Source organism: Protomyctophum bolini (genome assembly GCF_963924005.1).
Source record: "Protomyctophum bolini genome assembly, chromosome: 22".
Taxonomy (NCBI): domain Eukaryota; kingdom Metazoa; phylum Chordata; class Actinopteri; order Myctophiformes; family Myctophidae; genus Protomyctophum; species Protomyctophum bolini.
In genome coordinates this window covers 2,716,459-2,739,802 of record NC_137883.1, presented here as the reverse complement: position 1 = coordinate 2,739,802, position 23,344 = coordinate 2,716,459, and the positions used below count along the sequence as shown (strand labels likewise).

The following is a 23,344-nucleotide window of genomic DNA, read 5'->3' as shown; positions in this document are numbered from 1 at the left end:
AATGGAATATTATTTGACCAATTCTTGACGCATGGATGGTATTATTATTATTATTATTATTATTATTGTCAATGCTATACCATGGCGACTTTCCTGCCAGAATATAATATATAATATAATAATATAATATAATAATACTCTGGGAAAAGGTTTTGCGGTACGTTTGTGATCAGCAGAGGCCTTGGACTCTCCCTACCTGCACCCCACAGTTCAGATACAGAGGCCTTAAACTCTCCCTGCCTGCACCCCACAGTTCAGATACAGTGACCTTAAACTCTCCCTGCCTGCTGCACCCCACAGTTCAGATACAGAGGCCTTAAACTCTCCCTGCCTGCACCCCACAGTTCAGATACAGAGACCTTAAACTCTCCCTGCCTGCTGCACCCCACAGTTCAGATACAGAGGCCTTAAACTCTCCCTGCCTGCACCCCACAGTTCAGATACAGAGACCTTGAACTCTCCCTAACTGCACCCCACAGTTCAGATACAGAGGCCTTAAACTCTCCCTGCCTGCTGCACCCCACAGTTCAGATACAGAGGCCTTAAACTCTCCCTGCCTGCTGCACCCCACAGTTCAGATACAGAGGCCTTAAACTCTCCCTGCCTGCTGCACCCCACAGTTCAGATACAGAGGCCTTAAACTCTCCCTGCCTGCACCCCACAGTTCAGATACAGAGGCCTTAAACTCTCCCTGCCTGCTGCACCCCACAGTTCAGATACAGAGGCCTTAAACTCTCCCTGCCTGCTGCACCCCACAGTTCAGATACAGAGGCCTTAAACTCTCCCTGCCTGCTGCACCCCACAGTTCAGATACAGAGGCCTTAAACTCTCCCTGCCTGCTGCACCCCACAGTTCAGATACAGAGGCCTTAAACTCTCCCTGCCTGCTGCACCCCACAGTTCAGATACAGAGACCTTAAACTCTCCCTGCCTGCACCCCACAGTTCAGATACAGAGGCCTTAAACTCTCCCTGCCTGCACCCCACAGTTCAGATACAGAGACCTTAAACTCTCCCTGCCTGCACCCCACAGTTCAGATACAGAGACCTTAAACTCTCCCTGCCTGCACCCCACAGTTCAGATACAGAGGCCTTAAACTCTCCCTGCCTGCTGCACCCCACAGTTCAGATACAGAGACAGTTGTCAGGAAGGCCGAGCAGTCACAAAAACCGTGTGTCTCCAAACACATAGTTATTAAAGATGGAGTGCCATGAATTTTGTACTTTTTCTGTTTTGCAGTTAACATTACGCTACTGCGTCAGGTGTTTTGTATGTGTCTATGGAGTTAACATTACTCTACTGCGTCAGGTGTTTTGTATGTGTCTATGGAGTTAACATTACTCTACTGCGTCAGGTGTTTTGTATGTGTCTATGGAGTTAGCATTACTCTACTGCGTCAGGTGTTTTGTATGTGTCTATGGAGTTAACATTACTCTACTGCGTCAGGTGTTTTGTATGTGTCTATGGAGTTAACATTACTCTAATGCGTCAGGTGTTTTGTATGTGTCTATGGAGTTAACATTACTCTACTGCGTCAGGTGTTTTGTATGTGTCTATGGAGTTAACATTACTCTACTGCGTCAGGTGTTTTGTATGTGTCTATGGAGTTAACATTACTCTACTGCGTCAGGTGTTTTGTATGTGTCTATGGAGTTAGCATTACTCTACTGCGTCAGGTGTTTTGTATGTGTCTATGGAGTTAACATTACTCTACTGCGTCAGGTGTTTTGTATGTGTCTATGGAGTTAACATTACTCTAATGCGTCAGGTGTTTTGTATGTGTCTATGGAGTTAACATTACTCTACTGCGTCAGGTGTTTTGTATGTGTCTATGGAGTTAACATTACTCTACTGCGTCAGGTGTTTTGTATGTGTCTATGGAGTTAACATTACTCTACTGCGTCAGGTGTTTTGTATGTGTCTATGGAGTTAACATTACTCTAATGCGTCAGGTGTTTTGTATGTGTCTATGGAGTTAACGTTACTCTACTGCGTCAGGTGTTTTGTATGTGTATGATTTTAGAATGTCTTCTAAAATCCTGACAGTTTTTCTGGAAAAACCCTATGTTTCTATATGTCAGCGGTTCTCTCAACATTTTCATGTCAAGGACACCCCAAAAATATATGCAATTGGCCCGCCGACCCCCCCATCTGAAAATATGTTGTTCCATGAGGCAAAGATTTGAGTTTAAAAAAGTTCGCTCTGAAAGAAATATACATTCAAAGCCCTGCGCCACATTTTCACGAGCTTGTAGATCTGCTATTTTCCAATGGCTAAAGTAGAATGCTTAAAACACCAAAAGGGGTTCCCCCCCCCCGCCCAGAATGGGTTAAACCTAGAATTTGGGATTACTATATACTAGCCCTTACCCGTTGTGAGATATTTCCCCCCCTCTTGTGGCCGTGGGGGGGTACTGCGCCCGGTACGTTTTTAATTCACTAATAAATGTTGCATCCTTTGGTATTCTTCTCCTGATAAACTACACGGTTTGCACACATCTCACCATGCACAACGGCGACAGGTAGCCTGTCCACACATGGACCGCTACTTTGCATTCATATTCATGTCATGTACAATACCCATTTTTGCATTTTTTTAATCCACTAATAAATTCATTATAAATCATTAATGTGTCAAATCGAAAAAAGGACTCCGTTAAGACCTCCATATAATTATGGTCCATGCCTGTGTGAAAAGTGGGAGTGATTGGTGCAGCCAATGATGAGATAGCACGCTGTCAGTGACATTAATTCATTCATTCATTCATTCAGACATTCAGACATTCGCTGAATTATAGTATGATATGATGATGATGATGATGATATATTTTCCAGTTGATCTCTTATCTGGAGGGCTTTGCAAAGAACATTCTGTATAGCCTGGCTCCTCTTCAGAGAGAGAACGCCAGCCGTATGTATGTATGGTCTGCTTCGCAGAAAAATCTGTCAACCGGGTTCATTTGGCACAAAGACATTATGTACTTATGAACGTTTTCATTTCATTTACATTAAATATAGATTTGGAGCTTTGTCGACGTACAGTAGGTATATGATATCTGGATGTTTCGGGGTGGAACAGCTATAGGGCGCCAATATGACACACAGTAGATGGGAGAACACATTTCTGTATAATCTGATAATCCCCTACTACGCCCCCCCCCACCCACCCACCCACCCAATTTCAATTAAATGTTCTTGTCCTTTCTCGTGTGTGTGTGCTCTGATACAGGCCTGTATAGCTTTAGAACGAGCATGGCATACGAAACAGTTACGGTCGCAATATTAGTTATTTATTGCTGCATGGTTAAACAAAAAGTGTGTGCGTGCGTCTGCGTGCGTGCGTGCATGCGTGCGTGCATGCACGCACGCACGCATGGAACATGGGGACAGGGGGGGAGAGAAGAAAGAAGAGGGAGGGGTTAGGAGGCAGACTTTTCAGCTGGTCATTGGTTGGAGCTCGAGGGGAGGGGAGGGGCGTCCATGCCACTGTCTCTGTAAGGAGAAAACACAGGGGGGAGAGAGAGAGGGAAGGCAGGCAAATTAACGCAGGGGGTTCTCCCAGCACTGGAATACATCCTATACCTCCCTCATTTCCACTGCTGCTTCGCTTCTCTGGACAGACACACACACACACACACACACACACACACACACACACAGGCTGAGGTGCGGGTTGGCGGGTGTGTGTGCGTGCACGTGTGCAGACTCTTGTCGTCCGACAGCATCAGTCCCTGCGGTCAACCTTTGTGCTCTGACTTCATCCTCTTCAGTTCAGTCCCCGGGTTGTGCGCGTTCGTTCGTTCGTTGTTGCACTTCCAGCAGCCAAGAGCCGGTCGGCCCGAGAGGCAGGAGGACAGGACAGGACAGGACAGGAAGAAGGAAGAACAATCTGTCTCTAATACAGTATGGACGTTTGAGGAATTAAGAGAACAGAGATGAGAAGTCCAGTGTTGCCCTGTTAACGCGTGGCGGATTACACAACGTTTGCCAGTCGGTTCGTCCACTGGTACCTGATGTGACTGTGTGTGTGTGTGTGTGTGTGTGTGTGTGTGTGTGTGTGTTGGGACTGAAGGCATCACCATCACCATCATCACACAGATGGCTCTCAAGCCGTGCTTGATTCGGCAGGATTGGCAGACGCTGGTGGTGCCATCTCTTGACTTTGCAGGAGGCTAAAGAAGGACAGAGGGCTTTGATTAAAAGCACATCTTTTTTTTTTGGAAACTAGAAGAAAAAAAAATATATATATATAATTTTTTTTTTTTACAATTTCTTTCTCAAAAGGAATGTGCCTTTTGAGTTGGAGAGAGAGAGCGCTCTGTTATGGCTTTTGCTCCCACAAGAAAGAGGAGGAAACGTATATCCACGTTTAAATGTTTGCGCGTGTGGTGATTAATTTGTTGGGCCTGCCATCGAGGACCCTTACCCTAGGGGTGTGTGTGTGTGTGTGTGTGTGTGTGGGGGGGGGGGTCCCATATAGCTCCACAATGACACCTCTGCATGGACATCTTCTGCTGGGCTGAAAACCAAACCAGCCCAACTAAAACACAGTCAACCATAGAGCTGTTGTTGTTGTTTTCTTCAGACCGAGTATACCAATGCAAGTACTTAATGCTTAGTACTCGCTCGATACCGAGTACAGATACTTTTTTTTTTAAATTTCCGTTGGGTCGGAGTATCTTTTTTCCGAGTACGAGTACTTCAGGGTGGTATATCGGCCCCCGATACTATCGGAAACAACTCTACAGTCAACACAATAGTCTCTGGGGTGTGTGTGTCCCCAATAGAACCCCTTCTATAGGGCCTCCTGTTTGGACTCACCCCTAACTCGCCCCCCCCCCTAGCTGCAAGATGCTGAACTCCACCCTGGACCCGTTGTCGTTGTTGAACCAGAGCTCCTCCTCCTCCTCCGGCCTAGACGCCGCCCCCAACAACCACAACAACAACATCAACGACCCCAACAACAACAGCGACCCGACGTCCTTCTCCTCCTCCTCCTCCTCCGCTCCCTACTGCCTCCTGGAGGCGGCGGGCGGCTACTCCTCCTCTCACCACGACCACGTGTGCCTCCTGGAGCTCTCCGTGGTCCTCCTCCTCGCCTTCCTCATCGTCTCCGGCAACCTGCTGGTGCTCTGCGTCTTCCACTGCGCCCGCCCGCCGCTCTCCGGCCAGCACGGAGCCGGCGCCGGCGCCTTCGTCCGGACCATGGCGTACGCCGACCTCCTGGTGGGCGTGAGCTGCCTCTTCCCGTCCCTCTCCCTCCTCCACCTCCTCCCCCCGGCGGGGGGGCGCCCGGGGGGGGGACCCGGACCGCTGCTGGACCCGCGGCTGGCCTGCCGCGCCTTCGTCTACCTGGTCTCGGTGCTCAAGGCGGTGTCCATGGTGTCGCTGGCGGCCGTGAGCGTGGACCGCTACGTGGCCATCACGCGGCCCCTGGCGTACGCCTCGCTGGCCACGCCGGCGCGCGTGCGCCGCTGCGTGGCCGCGGCGTGGCTCTACGCGGCGGCCGTCTTCCTGCCGTGCCTGCTGGGCGACGACTGGGGCAAGCCGGGGTACCACGGCGACGTGGTGGAGGCGTGCGGCGGTGCCGGTGCCGGGCCGGGCGCTCCTCGTCCCTCGTGGGACACGCGGCCGGCGTTCACGGCGTTCATCGTGGCGGCGCTGTACGCGCCGGCCGCGCTCACCGTCTGCGTCACGTACGCGCGCATCTTCCGCATCTGCCGGCAGCACGCGCGGGAGATGAGCGAGCGCCGTGCGCGCTACGGGCCGCCCCCGCCGGTGGTCAAACGCGGGGACGCGGTGGAGCGAGGCCGGTCTCCGCCCCCCGCGGACGCTAAACCGCCGCCGTGTCCCGACAAGCGCTACGCCGTGGTGCTCTTCCGCATCACCAGCGTCTTCTACGCCCTGTGGCTGCCCTACATCCTCTACTTCCTGCTGGAGAGCGCCGGCGTGGTGTACCGCCACCCGGCGGTCTCGTTCCTCACCACCTGGCTGGCCATCAGCAACAGCTTCTGCAACTGCCTGGTCTACAGCCTCTCCAACGCCGCCTTCCGGAGGGGCCTCAGGCGCCTCCTCTGCTCCTCCTTCGGAGGAGGAGGAGGAGGAGGAGGTCGTCTGGCGGCGGCGGTCACGAACAAGGAGGAGAAGAAGAAGAAGGCGTTCCCGGCGTTCCCGGGGCCCGCCGCCGGGAACGTCGCCGGGAACGTCGCCGCCGCCGACGGGCAAAAAGACCACGGAGGCTCTGGATACGGCCACGGGGAACCTCCAGTCGGAATAACGTGTCACGTATAATAACCCATTTTGACCTGAGATCGGGTTCTAAAAAAAGAATTCTTCTACATCCTGACAGTTTTCTGAAAAAGCCGTGTTTCTGTGTGTCAGTCGCTCTTCGACTTCTCAAAGAAATTGCAGACCTACAAGCTCATAGCGCGCCACCGAGTGGCGCGCTATGAGCTTGTATAGATCTGCTATTTTCCAATAGCTAAAGCATAACATAATGCTAACACCAAAAGGGGTTCCCCCGCCCCCCAAAATGGGATAACGTTATGAGCGCTGAGGGAATAAGCGTTTTTTTGTTTGTTGCTGAATAACCCTTTTTTTTTTTTTTAAGTTGGCAAAAGTGTTTATTTTAGAAACTGACGAAAGAATATAATAATTAAAGCGAGGGATTACCGCGGCTCATTCCTCTCCCCTGTTTTTTTTTGGGGAGGTTTTTTTTGCAGAGAGAGGGCCCAGGCTTCAAATGCTTTACATGGGCTACAGCTGGCAGTCAGAGAGGAGAGAGGAGGAGGAGGAGGAGAACAAGGGGACGGAAGGTTAAAATGAGAACAAAATACTCCCGCGGGGGGGGTGTTTAAGCGAGTTAACTTGAAAACATCATCTGACATGGATATACACTCACACACACTCACACACACACACACCCAATGTGTAATAATCAGTGGAAAGGAGTGATAGCCTTCTAGGAAACTGTTTTGCTTTTTTGACGTTATCTCTCCCGGGTGGGCAGCTGTGAATCTATTCCTGCCAAAGAGACCCAAACGGAGAATTGTTGTTCTTTAAAATGTACTGAGAAAGCAGAGTGTTGAATACAATGTTAACCTTGTATTGCCAAGACAGACTCGTACACTATGTTGCAAGAAGAAGAAAAGAAAGATGAATGGTGAATATTGTTATCAAATGGACACAACGAAAAAAAAAGACCACTTGACTTGCTGCTTTTTTTAGTACAAAATAGTTCAGTAATGGCCTCTTTAAATGTTTTTTATATACAGTAATATATCCCTACCGGATGTTTGATGTAAATACTCAAGGTGACGTGACAGTGTGTGTGTTTAGCTGTTTATATTTAGTTTCATTGATTGATTGATTGATTGATTGGCAAAGCTCATTGAATCAAAGGGCAGTTAAGTGCATATGTCTATAGTACCAGTTCACAAATATCACACAAATACTACAGTATTTGTGGAATATTACGTATGTATACAAAAAATAAAACAATACAATACAAGCCACGGTCGTTATAAAAAAAAATGGAATATGGTGGTTTGTTTCGAGAGATCTCTTTATAACCTTGATGTTTATAGATTATTTATTAAGTAATCTTGTGTACAGTATGAAAAGTAATTTCTTAACTTAACAAATTTGGTCGGCAACATTGGTCCTCCTTTGTAATGCTTCCCCCCAACGGGATGCTGGTTTTGGTCCTCCTTTGTAATGCTTCCCCCCAACGGGATGCTGGTCTTGGTCCTCCTTTGTAATGTTTCCCCCCAACGGAATGCTGGTTTTGGTCCTCCTTTGTAATGCTTCCCCCAACGGGATGCTGGTTTTGGTCCTCCTTTGTAATGCTTCCCCCCCCCCCCCCACGGGATGCTGGTTTTGGTCCTCCTTTGTAATGCTTCCCCCCAACGGGATGCTGGTTTTGGTCCTCCTTTGTAATGCTTCCCCCCCCACGGGATGCTGGTTTTGGTCCTCCTTTGTAATGCTTCCCCCCAACGGGATGCTGGTTTTGGTCCTCCTTTGTAATGCTTCCCCCCCCACGGGATGCTGGTTTTGGTCCTCCTTTGTAATGCTTCTCCCCCCCCCACGGGATGCTGGTTTTGGTCCTCCTTTGTAATGCTTCCCCCCAACGGGATGCTGGTTTTGGTCCTCCTTTGTAATGCTTCCCCCCAACTGGATGCTGGTTTTGGTCCTCCTTTGTAATGCTTCCCCCCAACGGGATGCTGGTTTTGGTCCTCCTTTGTAATGCTTCCCCCCAACGGGATGCTGGTCTTGGTCCTCCTTTGTAATGCTTCCCCCCAACGGGATGCTGGTTTTGGTCCTCCTTTGTAATGCTTCCCCCCACGGGATGCTGGTTTTGGTCCTCCTTTGTAATGCTTCCCCCCAACGGGATGCTGGTCTTGGTCCTCCTTTGTAATGCTTCCCCCCAACGGGATGCTGGTTTTGGTCCTCCTTTGTAATGCTTCCCCCCCCACGGGATGCTGGTTTTGGTCCTCCTTTGTAATGCTTCCCCCCAACGGGATGCTGGTTTTGGTCCTCCTTTGTAATGCTCCCCCCCCCACGGGATGCTGGTTTTGGTCCTCCTTTGTAATGCTTCCCCCCAACGGGATGCTGGTTTTGGTCCTCCTTTGTAATGCTTCCCCCCAACGGGATGCTGGTTTTGGTCCTCCTTTGTAATGCTTCCCCCCAACGGGATGCTGGTTTTGGTCCTCCTTTGTAATGCTTCCCTCCACGGGATGCTGGTTTTGGTCCTCCTTTGTAATGCTTCCCCCCAACGGGATGCTGGTTTTGGTCCTCCTTTGTAATGCTTCCCCCCAACGGGATGCTGGTTTTGGTCCTCCTTTGTAATGCTTCCCTCCACGGGATGCTGGTTTTGGTCCTCCTTTGTAATGCTTCCCCCCAACGGGATGCTGGTTTTGGTCCTCCTTTGTAATGCTTCCCTCCACGGGATGCTGGTTTTGGTCCTCCTTTGTAATGCTTCCCTCCACGGGATGCTGGTTTTGGTCCTCCTTTGTAATGCTTCCCCCCCCAACGGGATGCTGGTCTTGGTCCTCCTTTGTAATGCTTCCCCCCAACGGGATGCTGGTTTTGGTCCTCCTTTGTAATGCTTCCCCCCCCACGGGATGCTGGTTTTGGTCCTCCTTTGTAATGCTTCCCCCCCCACGGGATGCTGGTTTTGGTCCTCCTTTGTAATGCTTCCCCCCAACGGGATGCTGGTTTTGTGTTGTACGACTGACTGTGAAACCTGTGAAAGAAACAACAGTAAATGTTGCTTATTTGTTCATGTTTTTTCCCCCCTTTTTTGTTCTGCTTTTTCCGACTGATATTTATGATCGCGTGGTAGTGTTATTATTACATATTTTATATTATCATTATATTTATGCGTGGTAACTGTGTCCAAGATACACATACAAAAATAGCAGACCTACAAGCTCATAGCGCGCCACTCAGCTTGTATAGATCTGCTATTTTTTTCAATAGCTAAATTATAACGCGTTTTCTTTTCGGAAATACGTTTGTTGTTTGTAACGGAAATAGAATATATATATTTTTTCCCCATGCCATTTTTCCCCAACCGCAGGTAATTGAGTTTTCAAGTCACAGCACTCTCCTCCTGGTAGAAACCCGTTTGGCCTTTTAGATCATTGACCTTGACCTTGACCTTGTCTGGCATGTTGCCGCTGTTGGGGGCGGAGACCCTGTATCTCCATATTTCATATTTTTCAATCAACGTCACGTTTTATATAATAAAGCAAGACACAAGGTTCTAAACAAAATTGCCTTCTAAACCCTGACAGTTTTCTGGGGGGAAAAAAACCCCATATGTTTCTATGTCAGTGGTGTTAAAATGGGTTAATTATCTTCTTCACTATAGCCTATATTATGCTGTGATTGCGTAACTGTGCCTGCAGTCAGGGACATGCGCGTGTATGCATGCATGTACTGTATGTATGCACATGCGTGTGTGTGTGTGTGTGTGTGTGTGTGTGTGTGTGTGCGCGCACACACACGAACACGCACACACACACACGGACGGACGGACGGGAGGAACACACCCACGGAGAAAGAAGACAAACAGTCCATTCTCTCGTGACTCCTCGCTAAACCCTGGCCGGTGCCATGAAGATGGTATGACCCCTCGCAACCGTTTGGCATCAGAGAGAGAGAGACACAGAGAGACACAGAGAGAGAGAGAGAGAGAGAGAGAGAGAGAGAGAGAGAGAGAGAGAGAGAGAGAGAGAGAGAGAGAGAGAGAGAGAGAGACACAGAGTGTAAGAAAGAGAGAGAGAGAGAGAGAGAGAGAGAGAGAGAGAGAGAGAGAGAGAGCCGACAGAGCATCCTATAGGTTATGTTGGTGTTTTGGTCGTTTTCTTTTTTTTGTCTTTTCTCTTCTCGCCCTAAATTGACATTCGAGTACAAAAGTAAACTAATGAGGAAGAAGTGTGGTGTGTGTGTGTGTGTGTGTGTGTGTGTGTGTGTGTGTGTGTGTGTGTGTGTGTGTGTGTGTGTGTGTGTGTGTGTGTGTGCGTGTGCGTGTGCGTGTGTGCGTGCGTGTGCGTGCACGCGTCTAAGTAAGAAGTTGGGCCAGTTAAAGCCATGGTTAGGATTCACACCCAAAAAAACAACACACACACACACACACACACACACACACACATGTACACACACGTACACACACAGTCTGAGCAGACTGGTATAAGGTCCAGAGGGCCGTGAGGTGATATTTCTGACTGTTTCTCTATATTTACAGACTGTTATACTCTTAGCTTCATGTGCACAAAAAACAGGTATTGCTCTTTTTCTATTCAAATACAGTATATCGTCTGTTTACTGTGATGGAGTCTAATGTTCGTGTTCAGAAAGGGAATAATCAGAACTTAATTTAACTTACACCTTGCGGTAGTTTGTCCAAGAGTGATTCACACATGACTGTTAGACTGTTAGAGTGCGTGCGTGCGTGCGCGTGTCAAAGTTAATTGATGATGTTCAGAGGACAACAAGAATCATGTAACCGGCAGTTCAGTATTCCATTCTTTCGTCTCCTGTTTGATCCGGATTGGTTGGTTCTTGGCTCTGATTGGTTGGTTCTTGGCTCTCATTGGTTGGTTCTTGGCTCTGATTGGTTCGTTCTTGGCTCTCATTGGTTGGTTCTTGGCTCTGATGCTTAGAGAGATAGAGAAAATCTCCACTCCCACAATTGCGCTGTTATGCGCAGTGAGCTTGTGGAGTTATTTTTTTTGGCCTCCCAAAAAAGTATAAATCTGTTGTTTTTTTTTAACTCTACACCCATTTTGATCTGAGTTTCCTTCCTTCCGCGATCAATATCCAATTTGATGTAAGCTAGACACGGAGTCGGTTGTCAAAAGCAGTCGACGGACCTCGTCAGCACGTCCCCGGAAAATATTTAATTTGACTTTGATCGTTTTAAACAATCTCCTCCGAGATGAATGGAGCCCAGCAAAGAGAAGGACCCATTCACTATGCGAGGATAAAAAAACTACAGCAGTTCTTGGTGTGTGTGTGTGTGTGTGTGTGTGTGTGTGTGTGTGTGTGTGTGTGTGTGTGTGTGTGTGTGTGTGTGTGTGTGCGACCCCATGACCGGTATTTAAACTACAGCAGTTCTTGGTGTGTGTGTGTGTGTGTGTGTGTGTGTGTGTGTGCGACCCCATCACCGGTATTTAAACTACATCAGTTATTGGTGTGTGTGTGTGTGTGTGTGTGTGTGTGTGTGTGTGTGTGTGTGTGTGTGTGTGTGTGTGTGTGTGTGTGTGTGTGTGTGTGTGTGTGTGTGTGTGTGTGTGCGACCCCATATTTCTATTGCATGATGCAATAACCAGACCATGTTGTGTCCAGTGAACTCATTGTAATTCCCTCTGGGCTGGTGTTATAATGTGCCCCTTAGGAGAATAAATCGCTGCACGAAGTCCTTCATTCCCAATAAAAGACTGTAGCAGGGGGCTATTAAATGCCGACGGTATTATGGACATTTAAAATGACTGTTATAATTATTTAATTAGGCCTATATATACTCGGTTTATGTAACTGCCAAAAAAAAAGAACAATGTTTTATATTATTAATGCTGCTTGTTGTTTTTTTTGTCTCTGTATTGACCTAGACAGTATGTACAGTATGTCGATCTGTTGCCTCCGATGCAGTACCGTGCGTTCGTGCGTGCGCGTGCGTGCGTGCGTGTGCGTGCGTGTGGACTGGGTAAGCTGCAAATGAAAATTGACCTTTTTGGGATCAATAAAGATGTCTGAACCATTATACAGTCCCTGCTGCGTCTTTATGTTGTTCTCGTCAGGGGCTTCCATTTTACCCTCCTGTATAAATGTGCAGCCCACGCCAGTGTATCGTACTGGCATGGCCTATCGAATGTGCCATTATCAAAGTAATTCAGTTTTGTTCATTTACTTTTTTTTAATTCATTTTAACCCATTTAGACCCGAGGACAATTCTACAAAGGCCTTCTAAATCCTGACAGTTTTCTTAAAAAAAAAAAAAAAAAAAACATGTTTCTATGTCAGTGCTTCTCAAACATTTTCATGTCAAGGACCCCCAGAAATATATGCAATTGGCCGCCGACCCCCATCTGAAAATTAAGTTGTGCCAGGGAGGGACCCTCCAGAAGCAAAGATTTGAGATAAAAAACGTTCGCTCTGAAAGAATATTCAAAGATTTGCACTACATTTTCACGATTTTTCAAAAAATAGCAGACCCACAAGCTCGTATATATCGTGGAAAAGTTGGTTTATTCATTTCCATAATTCCATTCAAAAAGTTTAATTCTCATAGATTATAGATTCCAGTGCACAAAACGTCAATGATTTCAAGTATATATATTTTTTAATCTTTACACAATGTTGGCTTCCGGCTCATAAAACCCACTGAAACAGAATTAAAAAAAAAAAATCAGAATACTGTGAAGAAATCACCATTTATACTCCTCCGTTTTGCAAGAGTTTTAATCTGAACGCCACATTGATAAATTATAGGATCACATCAAATCAATCAAAACATTGTATACTTGCAGGAATGTCAATCTTCAATACTTGAAGGGTTGGGAATCCCTTTTATTGCCTTCATCACTGCCTCTATATGCCGTGGCATTGTCCTGGAGTTATGGAAGCCCACACATGCACACACGCACACACACACACACACACGCGCGCACACACAAATACATACACACTGTACACTCAGTGACACACAGAGAGCAGTGCGCTCTGGTGTCTTTCTTGTGGGAAAACGTTTAGTGTGTCTCCAGGGAGCCCTGCTCACTGGGGTGTTGACAGCGCAAGGGGAACAGTGCCACGTTGGGGTATTTTCAGGGGACGGAATATAGTATAGCTCTGGAAGTATATGAATGGGATATCTGTTTTTTTCCGTATCGCCTAGGCATGTCTGTGCCATGTACAGTTATAGGTATACGTAAGTGCGCGCACCTGCGTTATTGCGATGACATTATAATAAATGCTGGGTTATATATAGGACACAAAGAGGGCTGGAATTAGTTCTCACAATGTTTCAAAGTAAGGGCATCCAATCCAATTCTGTGTTTGCCAAAGTCCATTAACCTTGGCTACAATGAAAGTTCTCTAATACTCGCGGGCCAAAAAGGGATTCTGTTTCCCATTGGCGGATTGGGGGGCTCAGTGGAGAACTTTGCAACGGAGATGGTGAAATAAACGCCATCGGAGTGAAAATGGCCTGTCCTTAATATAATCCTCTGACCAAATTTGACTGAGGGACTGCCATTGGATTTTTTCTTTCTTTTTTCTTTTTTTTCATGTCATAATATGAAAGCCAGTGGCGTAAAGTAACTTAGTACTTTTACTTTAAGTACTGTACTTAACCCATTTTGACCTGAGATCAGATTTTGAAAATGCCCGTCTACATCCTGAGAGTTTTCTGAAAAAGCTGTTTTTTTATGTCAGCCGTTCTTCCGATTTTTCAAAAATAGCAGACCTACATGCTCGTGGCGCGCTGTTACGTCACGCTATTACGTCACAATGGCACGTTCACTGCCTGAAGAACGGCCGCGCCGACATCATCATCGTTCCTTTACACTAAAATCCGCTTTAAAAAAAACGACGTGCGATCGTTTGTCGTAGTGTCGGAAAATAACCCAAAGTGGCGATCAACGACAACAGAGCGGAGGAGGAACGATCGATCCCGCTGCGCGCCGCCAACGGAATGCTTTGGAACTCAATTTCCCAGAAGCCTTTGCACGCCAGTGCGACGGATGTTTTTTTTTTTTAAACGCGAATTAAACGATGAGAACGTAACTCGTGTAAGTCGTTTTAAGCATTACGTTATACTTTAGCTATTAGAATTTAGTTATCTTTTTTTTTTACTATTTTGCAAAACATTTTTGAATAGATGAAATGGCCAGTCTACAAGCTCACAACGTGTCAATGTAGATTGACTAGTTGAACTATGCTATTACATAACGTTTTGAAACACCAAAAGGGGTTCCCGCCCCCAAAATGGGTTAAGTTCCCCTGGTTTTAAATTTCGTATGAAGAGCACAGCATGGTCATAATGGATGCCAATGAAACCGAACCTCTGTTGCTATAAGCAATATATCTCAAAATTGTAATGACGTTTTTTTTGTTTTGTAGGAGTGGTGCAACCACTCCTACAACCAGCAATGTCCATGTACCTGTGTACCTGTGTACCTGTGTCTATGTGCCCGAGTATGTTACTTATTTATACCAGTAGGGGGCGCCAGAAACAGAGAGAGGGGTAGTGCTGTGTCTCTAATGAGAGAGAGAGAGAGAGAGGGGGGGGGGGGGGGGGGGGGGCTGTATTCAGACAGCCAGCAATGGGTAAAACGCTCCCAAACTAAATGTCTCTGTGACACATCTAGGGGCCACAATCTGCATTCAAAGATTTCATTGGTCGGAAAAAAAAAAAAAACCTGGTCGAAATGACTAACCGAATGGGAAGTGGACAGGCAAATCGACCAATGACAAAGCTTCTAGGAAGAAAATGTAATGCAGATGTGTCACAGAGACTTAAAAACAATGGGAGCGTTTTACCCATTTGCTGGCTGTCTGAATAACCAAAACATAAATAAATAAAAAAGGTCATTAAAATGTTGACATATATTATTGCTTATAGAAACTTTAAGTCTGTGCAGTACATTACAGTACGTGTGAGTGAGTGAGAGAGAATGATCCCAATGCACTAAAACCCTTAACACGCATTTTGTGACAAATCAGACAAGTGTCTTGACAAGACGGCACAAGCTGAATAATATCATTCTGCAGATAGCCCGGGCAGTGTTTTTGGCAGATTTGGCTGTGTCATTGATTCGAGAACTGACTGAGGATTCATCCAAGCGACATGTTTCGTGTTCACGTCAGGCTTTTAACCCATTCTTGGGGCGGGAACCCCTTTTGGTGTTTTAACCCATTTAGGCCTGACCTCAATTTTTTTTTTTTGTTTAATCTTCAAAATCCTCTAGTTTTCTGAAATAAATATTTTCACGATTTTTACATATAATGTTTGGGGGGGTCCTTGACATGAAAATGTTTGAGCACCACTGACAATGAAACATATACTGTAGGGTTTTTCAGAAAACTGTCAGGATTTAGAAGGCATTGGTAGAATCTTTTCTTCTGAGGTTTTTGCTGATAATCCGGTGGTCTAGATGGAAACATTGGTGCTTTTTAGAGCAAGGATGGCTATATGTTAGCTCGTTAGCATTGACGCTAATTATGTAGCAACAACATCCACACACGGGTGCGGGTGCGTGCGCACACCAGTGGTGCACGTCGCGCACATGCACGGCACTACACACACGGGTGCGTGCGCACACCAGTGGTGCACGCGCATGCATGCGCACACCGCGCGTGCTCATTGACACGCATGCGCACAGCACTCGTGCTCATTTGACGTACATCACAAACAAACGGGTACATGGACATTGCGAGCTGGTTGTAGAAGTGGTTGCACCACTTTAAAAAAAAACCTGGAGCGACGAATAAGAAGCCCTTGTTGGCCAGTTGACACACATGAAATGCGAGTTGGAACTGTCGGATGCTTGTAGTACAGCACGTACGCGCTCGCCCAAACCTCCAGCGTTGTGTAGAGAGACCAGGGCTTCTCAACCCGTGGTTCGCGACCCCTCTGGGGGTCGCCACATTATTTTGGGGGGGGGGGTCCTCAAAAATAAAAAAATAAATAAAAAAACTTTATTTATTTATTTTTTCTTGCAACTGAACGGCTGGAAAATGGAAATGAAGAGTTTACATATAATACATACGTCACCGTCCCTGATGATTCTATCTGGTTTCAGTATTTATTTATGGTGTATTGTCTCTATTAAGGTTATTGTAGCGGTCAATTTATATTGGGGGTCGCGGCGGGGGTCCCGAGACAGTGCCAAAGTATAGCCAAAAACGTTGAGAACCCCCTGGTGTAGACGACATTAAATACAAACATATCTTCCCCGTGCAACTTTAGTTTTTCGATGCCTGAAAAAAGCCAAACGTTTGTGCATTTATGTCCAATGCAGTGTTGTTTCTTGGCAACAGATTTTGATTTTAGTTTTTAGTCATAGTCTCTGGAAGAGTTTTCATTTAGATTTAGTCACATTTTAGTCACCCGGGAATGTTTTAGTGTTAGTCTAGTTTTAGTCGACTAAATCGACAGGTGATTTTTAGACGACTAAAATGTATTTAGGTGGGCCTTTGACGCCGTGATTTTACACTTGCTGAAAATAGCGGACCTGTAAGCTTGTAGATCTGCTCATTTCAGCGTGCAACCAAGTGTAAAATGACTTGGACTGGATCTCTCGTCCACTATAGTCACTTCCTAACATTTTAGTCTAGTTTGTATCCGTTGACGAACTTGTCCGTGTATTTAGTCATAGCTTAGTTTTCATGTAGTTTCCGTTTAGTTTTCCGTCAGTCTCAACATTCTTCGTCTTGGTTTTAGTCGACGAAAACAACACTGGATCGTCCCCCTGGTAGCATTCTACAACTCTCAAACATATGATCTATATGAATGAATGAATGAATGAAAATTTTATTTTCGTGTCATGCCACTTTGGCCCATCCCATATGGGATTATATGACACATTTCACAGAATACACTGAATACAACACTTCCTGTTCATACATATTTGTAAATTATTCGAACAAACAAACAAACAAAACAAAGAAAATAAAATAAAATAAAACGAAAACAATCATAACAAGGCCATTCTACATATAAATGGCCCACCTCCTCATTGACCAGGCCTTCTCAAGAAATGAGGCAAATGAAAAAGTGTACTTTTGAAACAGGCGCTTCAGTCTCTCGAAGTCCTCCAACCATACAAATTCATGGTTTGGGTCTATCTTATTAAAAAGTCTCTCCCTAATGGAATTGTAGAATGGACAGTAAAAAACAAAATGCATTTCATTTTCGATTTGCTTTAAATCACACAGACTACATAGTCTACCCTCCTCCACCGTGCCTACATATCTACCTGTCTCAATATGCAGACCAAGTATGCCAGCTCTAATTTGGGCACACAAGGATCGTTTTTTCTTTGACATAATTATACTGTACATAGTTTTCTGTCTCGTAGACCTGTTTTATCTCACAGTATGTGCTGAGCTTTGGTTTACACCATATATCCAGCGCCCATTTATCCTTTACACCCTGAAAAATAATTGATTGTATTACTTTAACCTCTACTTGTTGTTTACTATAATAGTGGTCCTCATAACCAGCTCTCATAAGAATATCGTACATCTATATCTATATATACATTCTATACAAACCTCTCACACATTGACATTTATAGGCTCCGGATTATTGTGCGCGTCGTGCTTCATGAGCTTGTAGATCGGCTATTTCCGGTGGGTGAAAGAAAGGGTGCATAACTAACTATTGAACCCATTCTGAACGGGAACCCCATTTTTGGTGTTTTAAGCATTGTGTTATACCTTAGCTATTGAGAAAATAGCAGATCTACAAGCTCATAGCGCGGCACCGAGTGCCGTGCTATGAGAATGTAGCCGGTCTGCTATTTTTTGAAAAATCTTTGAAAATCTTTGCTTCTTTGGGGGGGGGGGTCCCTGGAACAAGATATTTTCAGATGTGGGTCGGCGGCCGATTATTACATATCATTTTGGGGTCCACGGCATGAATATGTTTGAGAACGACTGACATATAGAAAGAGGATTTAGACGGCATTTGTAGAATCTTTCCTCAGGTCTAAATGGGTTTAAAAAGAAAATGAGGCGCAGTGCGGTTACGGTATATACATTATATCTAACTGTATAACTCTGTGTCTCTTTTCTTTGTGTTGCTCTCACACACACACACACACACACCTCTCGATGTTTTTGCGCCATTGTCACACGACACCCCCCCCCCCCCCCCCCAGTGGTCCAGGCCCCGCTTTCGGGGCAGCTAATTGGCCATTACGTTCAGCTGGTCCTTTGTACGAGCTCTCACCACTCCAGATAAGTATGGCTATAAGTGGTGCTTTGTATAAACACGGATCCTTATCGTTCACGCTCGGGGGAATGTCGCTCGCTGTTAGCGGAGAGAGACGAGAGGAGAGGAGAGGAGAGGAGAGCGCAGGAAAAGTCTCATACACTTGACATTCGGGGACATGCACGCTCACCGAAAATATCTGCGTGTGAACCATATGAACACCATCCTGCAAATGTATACCAACGCTCGTACAGTAAGCAGTAAACTGCTCACACACACACACGCGCGCACACACACACACATGCACACACATAATGCAAGCACACACACACTTCCACTGTGGGGAGTGGCGGTTGTTTAACCCATTCTGTCCGGGAACCTCGACGTGAAATATTGAGCACCACTGAATATATACAGAAACATGAGGTATTTCAGAAAACTGCCAGGATTTAGAATACTTTTTTTTTTTTTTATTCGACGTCAGGCCGCCGCCTAAATGGGTTAATAAAAGGCCACTGCTTTGTTTTAGCCTCCCTCGCTTCCCGTGTTTCTCTTCTCGCGCTTTGCTTTTCTTCAGGTTCCCAAACGCTCTCTTCCTTTTCGGGGGGGAATTAAACAACTTCAGTGCACAATGCAAGGAATAAATGCATTCGCCATGTATCCGAAGGAAGTCTGATCCAATCACTTTTAGATTTCTCCAGTTTAATCCTGAGTTTAAGTTTTGTTGTGTTCAAGATCTGATTTTAGGCATGTTTAAGCCTCCAGGAAAATCCGTGTTGAGGTTCTTAATCCACTGTTTTTCATTAAAAATTATTTGTCCTACTGTCCAGTTGGGATTGTGTTGAAAAAGAAGGGCAGGGGGGTGCTCTAGCACACCCTAGTGTACCTGTGCACGCCTGGGTGCTCCAACAAAAAGAAGCACAACAACGAAACGTTGTGTGTGTGTGTGTGTGTGTGTGTGTGGATTTTTTTGGTAAATTACGTTTTCGGGGAGCTTTCAAAGCGGTGTGCAAGACTTATTCTTTGGTGCCGCACGACGAGCTCGTAGGTCTGCTATTTTTGAAAAATCGTGAAAACATGGCCGAAATGTTTGAATATATTCTTTCAGAGCGAACGTTTTCAACTAAAATCTTTGCTTCTGGAGGAGGTTGGCCATCTCCCCCGCCCCCTGCTGTCATTGAACATTGAACCCTGAATCCTCTCCCCCGCCCCCTGCTGTCATTGAACATTGACCCTGAATCCTCTCCCCCGCCCCCTGCTGTCATTGAACATTGAACCCTGAATCCTCTCCCCCGCCCCCTGCTGTCATTGAACATTGACGCTGAATCCTCTCCCCTCCGCCCCCTGCTGTCATTGAACATTGACCCTGAATCCTCTCCCCCACCCCCTGCTGTCATTGAACATTGACCCTGAATCCTCTCCCCCACCCCCTGCTGTCATTGAACATTGACCCTGAATCCTCTCCCCCGCCCCCTGCTGTCATTGAACATTGACCCTGAATCCTCTCCCCCGCCCCCTGCTGTCATTGAACATTGAACCCTGAATCCTCTCCCCCGCCCCCTGCTGTCATTGAACATTGACGCTGAATCCTCTCCCCTCCGCCCCCTGCTGTCATTGAACATTGACCCTGAATCCTCTCCCCCACCCCCTGCTGTCATTGAACATTGACCCTGAATCCTCTCCCCCGCCCCCTGCTGTCATTGAACATTGACGCTGAATCCTCTCCCCTCCGCCCCCTGCTGTCATTGAACATTGACCCTGAATCCTCTCCCCCACCCCCTGCTGTCATTGAACATTGACCCTGAATCCTCTCCCCCGCCCCCTGCTGTCATTGAACATTGACCCTGAATCCTCTCCCCCGCCCCCTGCTGTCATTGAACATTGAACCCTGAATCCTCTCCCCCGCCCCCTGCTGTCATTGAACATTGACGCTGAATCCTCTCCCCTCCGCCCCCTGCTGTCATTGAACATTGACCCTGAATCCTCTCCCCCACCCCCTGCTGTCATTGAACATTGACCCTGAATCCTCTCCCCCGCCCCCTGCTGTCATTGAACATTGACCCTGAATCCTCTCCCCCGCCCCCTGCTGTCATTAAACATTGACCCTGAATCCTCTCCCCCGCCCCCTGCTGTCATTGAACATTGACCCTGAATCCTCTCCCCCGCCCCCTGCTGTCATTGAACATTGACCCTGTCCTCTCCCCCGCCCCCTGCTGTCATTGAACATTGACCCTGAATCCTCTCCCCCGCCCCCTGCTGTCATTGAACATTGACCCTGAATCCTCTCCCCCGCCCCCTGCTGTCGTTGTCAGGAGTCGCCCCAGGACAGTGCCATCACCAGGGACATCAACAGGACGTTCCCCGCTCACGACTACTTCAAAGACACCGGAGGAGACGGACAGGACTCTCTCTATAAGATCTGCAAGGTGAGACACACGTGCACACGCACTCGCGCGCACACACACACACACACACACACACACACACACACACACACACACACACACACACACACCCTCCAGTGGGATATTTCTATACCGAACTCTACTGTGTGTGCATCCAGTATTTCTATGTAAACATTGTTTTGAGAAAACTTCAATACACATGCCAAAGAAAAAGTTAAAGGAGAGAGAGAGAGAGAGAGAGAGAGAGAGAGAGAGAGATAGACTTCAGCAAGTTGTTGGCATCACTTACTTCTGTGAGAATGAATTGTGCAATTTATATATATATATATACTGTATATATATATATATATATATATATATATATATATATATACTGTATATATATATATATATATACAGTTGGCGCCCGTAAGCCTGTGTCCGCCGTGAGGAGGAAACCCCAACAAAGCCTCCGTGAGGCCTTTAGCCCTGCAAGACTATATTTAATTAATTGATTAAAAAAAAAATCCCTGTTCTTTTTTTCACCTAAACATCATCATTGATGTTCATTGCAAGGCCAATGGTCATGATATTTGCATATGAATACCCCCCCCCCCCCCCCACACACACACACACACACACAGGCAGAAATTCACGCAACTTCGAAATCTCTGGCAATTTAGATTTTTTTTTACCTATGACCTTTGACCTTTAACCCTGATAAAAGTAAGTACAATTTCTGTAATATAGAATGTCTAGAACATGTTTTATTTATCATTGCGAAAGATATCACCCAAATTGAAATTATTGATTTATTATTATTATCATTTTAATAATTATAATGTATTATGCATGTGCATAAAATTTTTGCAAGTAGAAATATATCCCGGTCTTGCAGGGTTAGGAGTGCCATTTAACTAACCCATTTTGTACGGGAACCCATTTTGGTGTTAGCATCATGTTGTGCTTTAGCTATTGAAAAATAGCAGATCTACAAGCTCATAGCGCGCCACCGAGTGACGCGATACAAGCTTGTAGGTCTGCTATTTTTGAAAAATCGAAGAGCGACTGACATTTTTAGAATCTGATCTCAGGTCAGAATGGGTTCATCAGACCAGTGTGTGTGTCCAGTGGAAACCTCCTATGAATCTGATCTCAGGTCAGAATGGGTCAAGGCCGCAAGCGGAGCCCGTGCGGCGGCACCACCATTGCTCAGGTGGACCCTGCCAGAACCAATGTGGCTAAAGTTGCGTTCAGACTAGGATGGTTGGAGCGGCGCCATTGCATACAAAGTCGACGCAAAGACGAGAATTGCTCAAACGGGGCGCGTGGCAACTTAGGAATCCACCACTCCTGAATGAAGTGCTCCATGGTGCTGGGGCTCTGGTGCAACGCAACAGGTCCTGGGCCCAAGGGGCCAGCTATAGGCACTCCAATGTTTAAGCACTGGGCCCTAGTGGTAAGAGGAAGGACTGCAGGCGGACCCGTGGATTCTTGACGAGGAAACCCTGTGCAACCGAGCTGCTCAATGTTAAAGCCCAGCTGCACTTCCGCATTTGGACACCAAAATTTGGTGTCCAAATGCTGAATCAGCGAAAAAATGCGGAAATGGACGGTACTTCCGGCAGCCTTCCGGGTGCTTCAAAACGCCACTGAGCGACTTCCACTGACATGAATAGCGGAGGGGGGCGGAGCTTCGCGCCAGTTTAGTCTCTATCCTTTTAATACTCTATGCCTGGGCCTGGTGAGAGCAGGAATTGGACCTGGTGAGACGTATAGGACGGGCCCGGGCCCGGACAGGAGTCAACCCACAGAGCCGAGTCCTTCCACGTGCCAGAAACGTGCCTCCAAGCAGTGTTGTTTTCGTCGACTAAAACTAAGGCGAAAAGTGTTCGTCGACTTACCTTTTTCCACTGACAAAAACGAATGGAAACTAAATGAAAACTAAGCTATGATGACTACAACTAAGACTAAATATACTGGCAATTTCGTCGACAAATAAAAACTAGACTAAAATGTTAGGAAGGGACTAGTAGTGGACAAGAGATCCAGTATAAGTCATGTTACACTTGGTTGCATGCTGGAAATAGCCGATCTACAAGCTCACGTTGCGACGCGTTGTGAGCCTGCAGATCAGCTATTTTCAGCAAGTGTAAAAACACTCATTACGACGGCATCAAGGCCCGCCAAAATACATTTTAGTCGACTAAATCAACTGTAGATCTTGTCGACTAAAATCTCATGACATTTAGTCGACTAAAACTAGACTAACACTTAACCCATTCTGACCTGAGATCAGATTCATACGAGGTTTCCACTGGACACACACACTGGTCTGATGAACCCATTCTGACCTGAGATCAGATTCTAAAAATGTCAGTCGCTCTTCGATTTTTCAAAAATAGCAGACCTACAAGCTCATAGCGCGCCACTCGGTGGCGCGATATGAGCTTGTAGATCTGCTATTTTTCAATAGGTAAAGCATAACATGATGCTAAACACCAAAATGGGTGCCCGGT

The 23,344-nt window shown here is 46.4% G+C and overlaps 2 protein-coding genes across 3 annotated transcripts in view; both read left to right on the top strand.

Annotated features, from left to right (window-relative positions):
- rabgap1 (RAB GTPase activating protein 1) overlaps positions 1-23,344 on the top strand; it is a 154,774-nt gene that overhangs the window by 87,067 nt on the left and 44,363 nt on the right. For both annotated transcript variants that reach the window (XM_080756241.1, XM_080756242.1), the window contains one exon: positions 20,754-20,867. In XM_080756241.1, coding sequence (XP_080612367.1) covers positions 20,754-20,867 — 114 coding nt within the window. The remainder of the gene's footprint in view (positions 1-20,753; positions 20,868-23,344) is intronic.
- Positions 4,851-6,290, top strand: LOC308310008 (putative G-protein coupled receptor 21; the record flags this gene model as incomplete). The annotated part of the gene is made up of 1 exon (XM_080756030.1): positions 4,851-6,290. The coding sequence occupies one exon, from the start codon at positions 4,851-4,853 to the stop codon at positions 6,288-6,290; it is 1,440 nt and encodes a 479-aa protein (XP_080612156.1).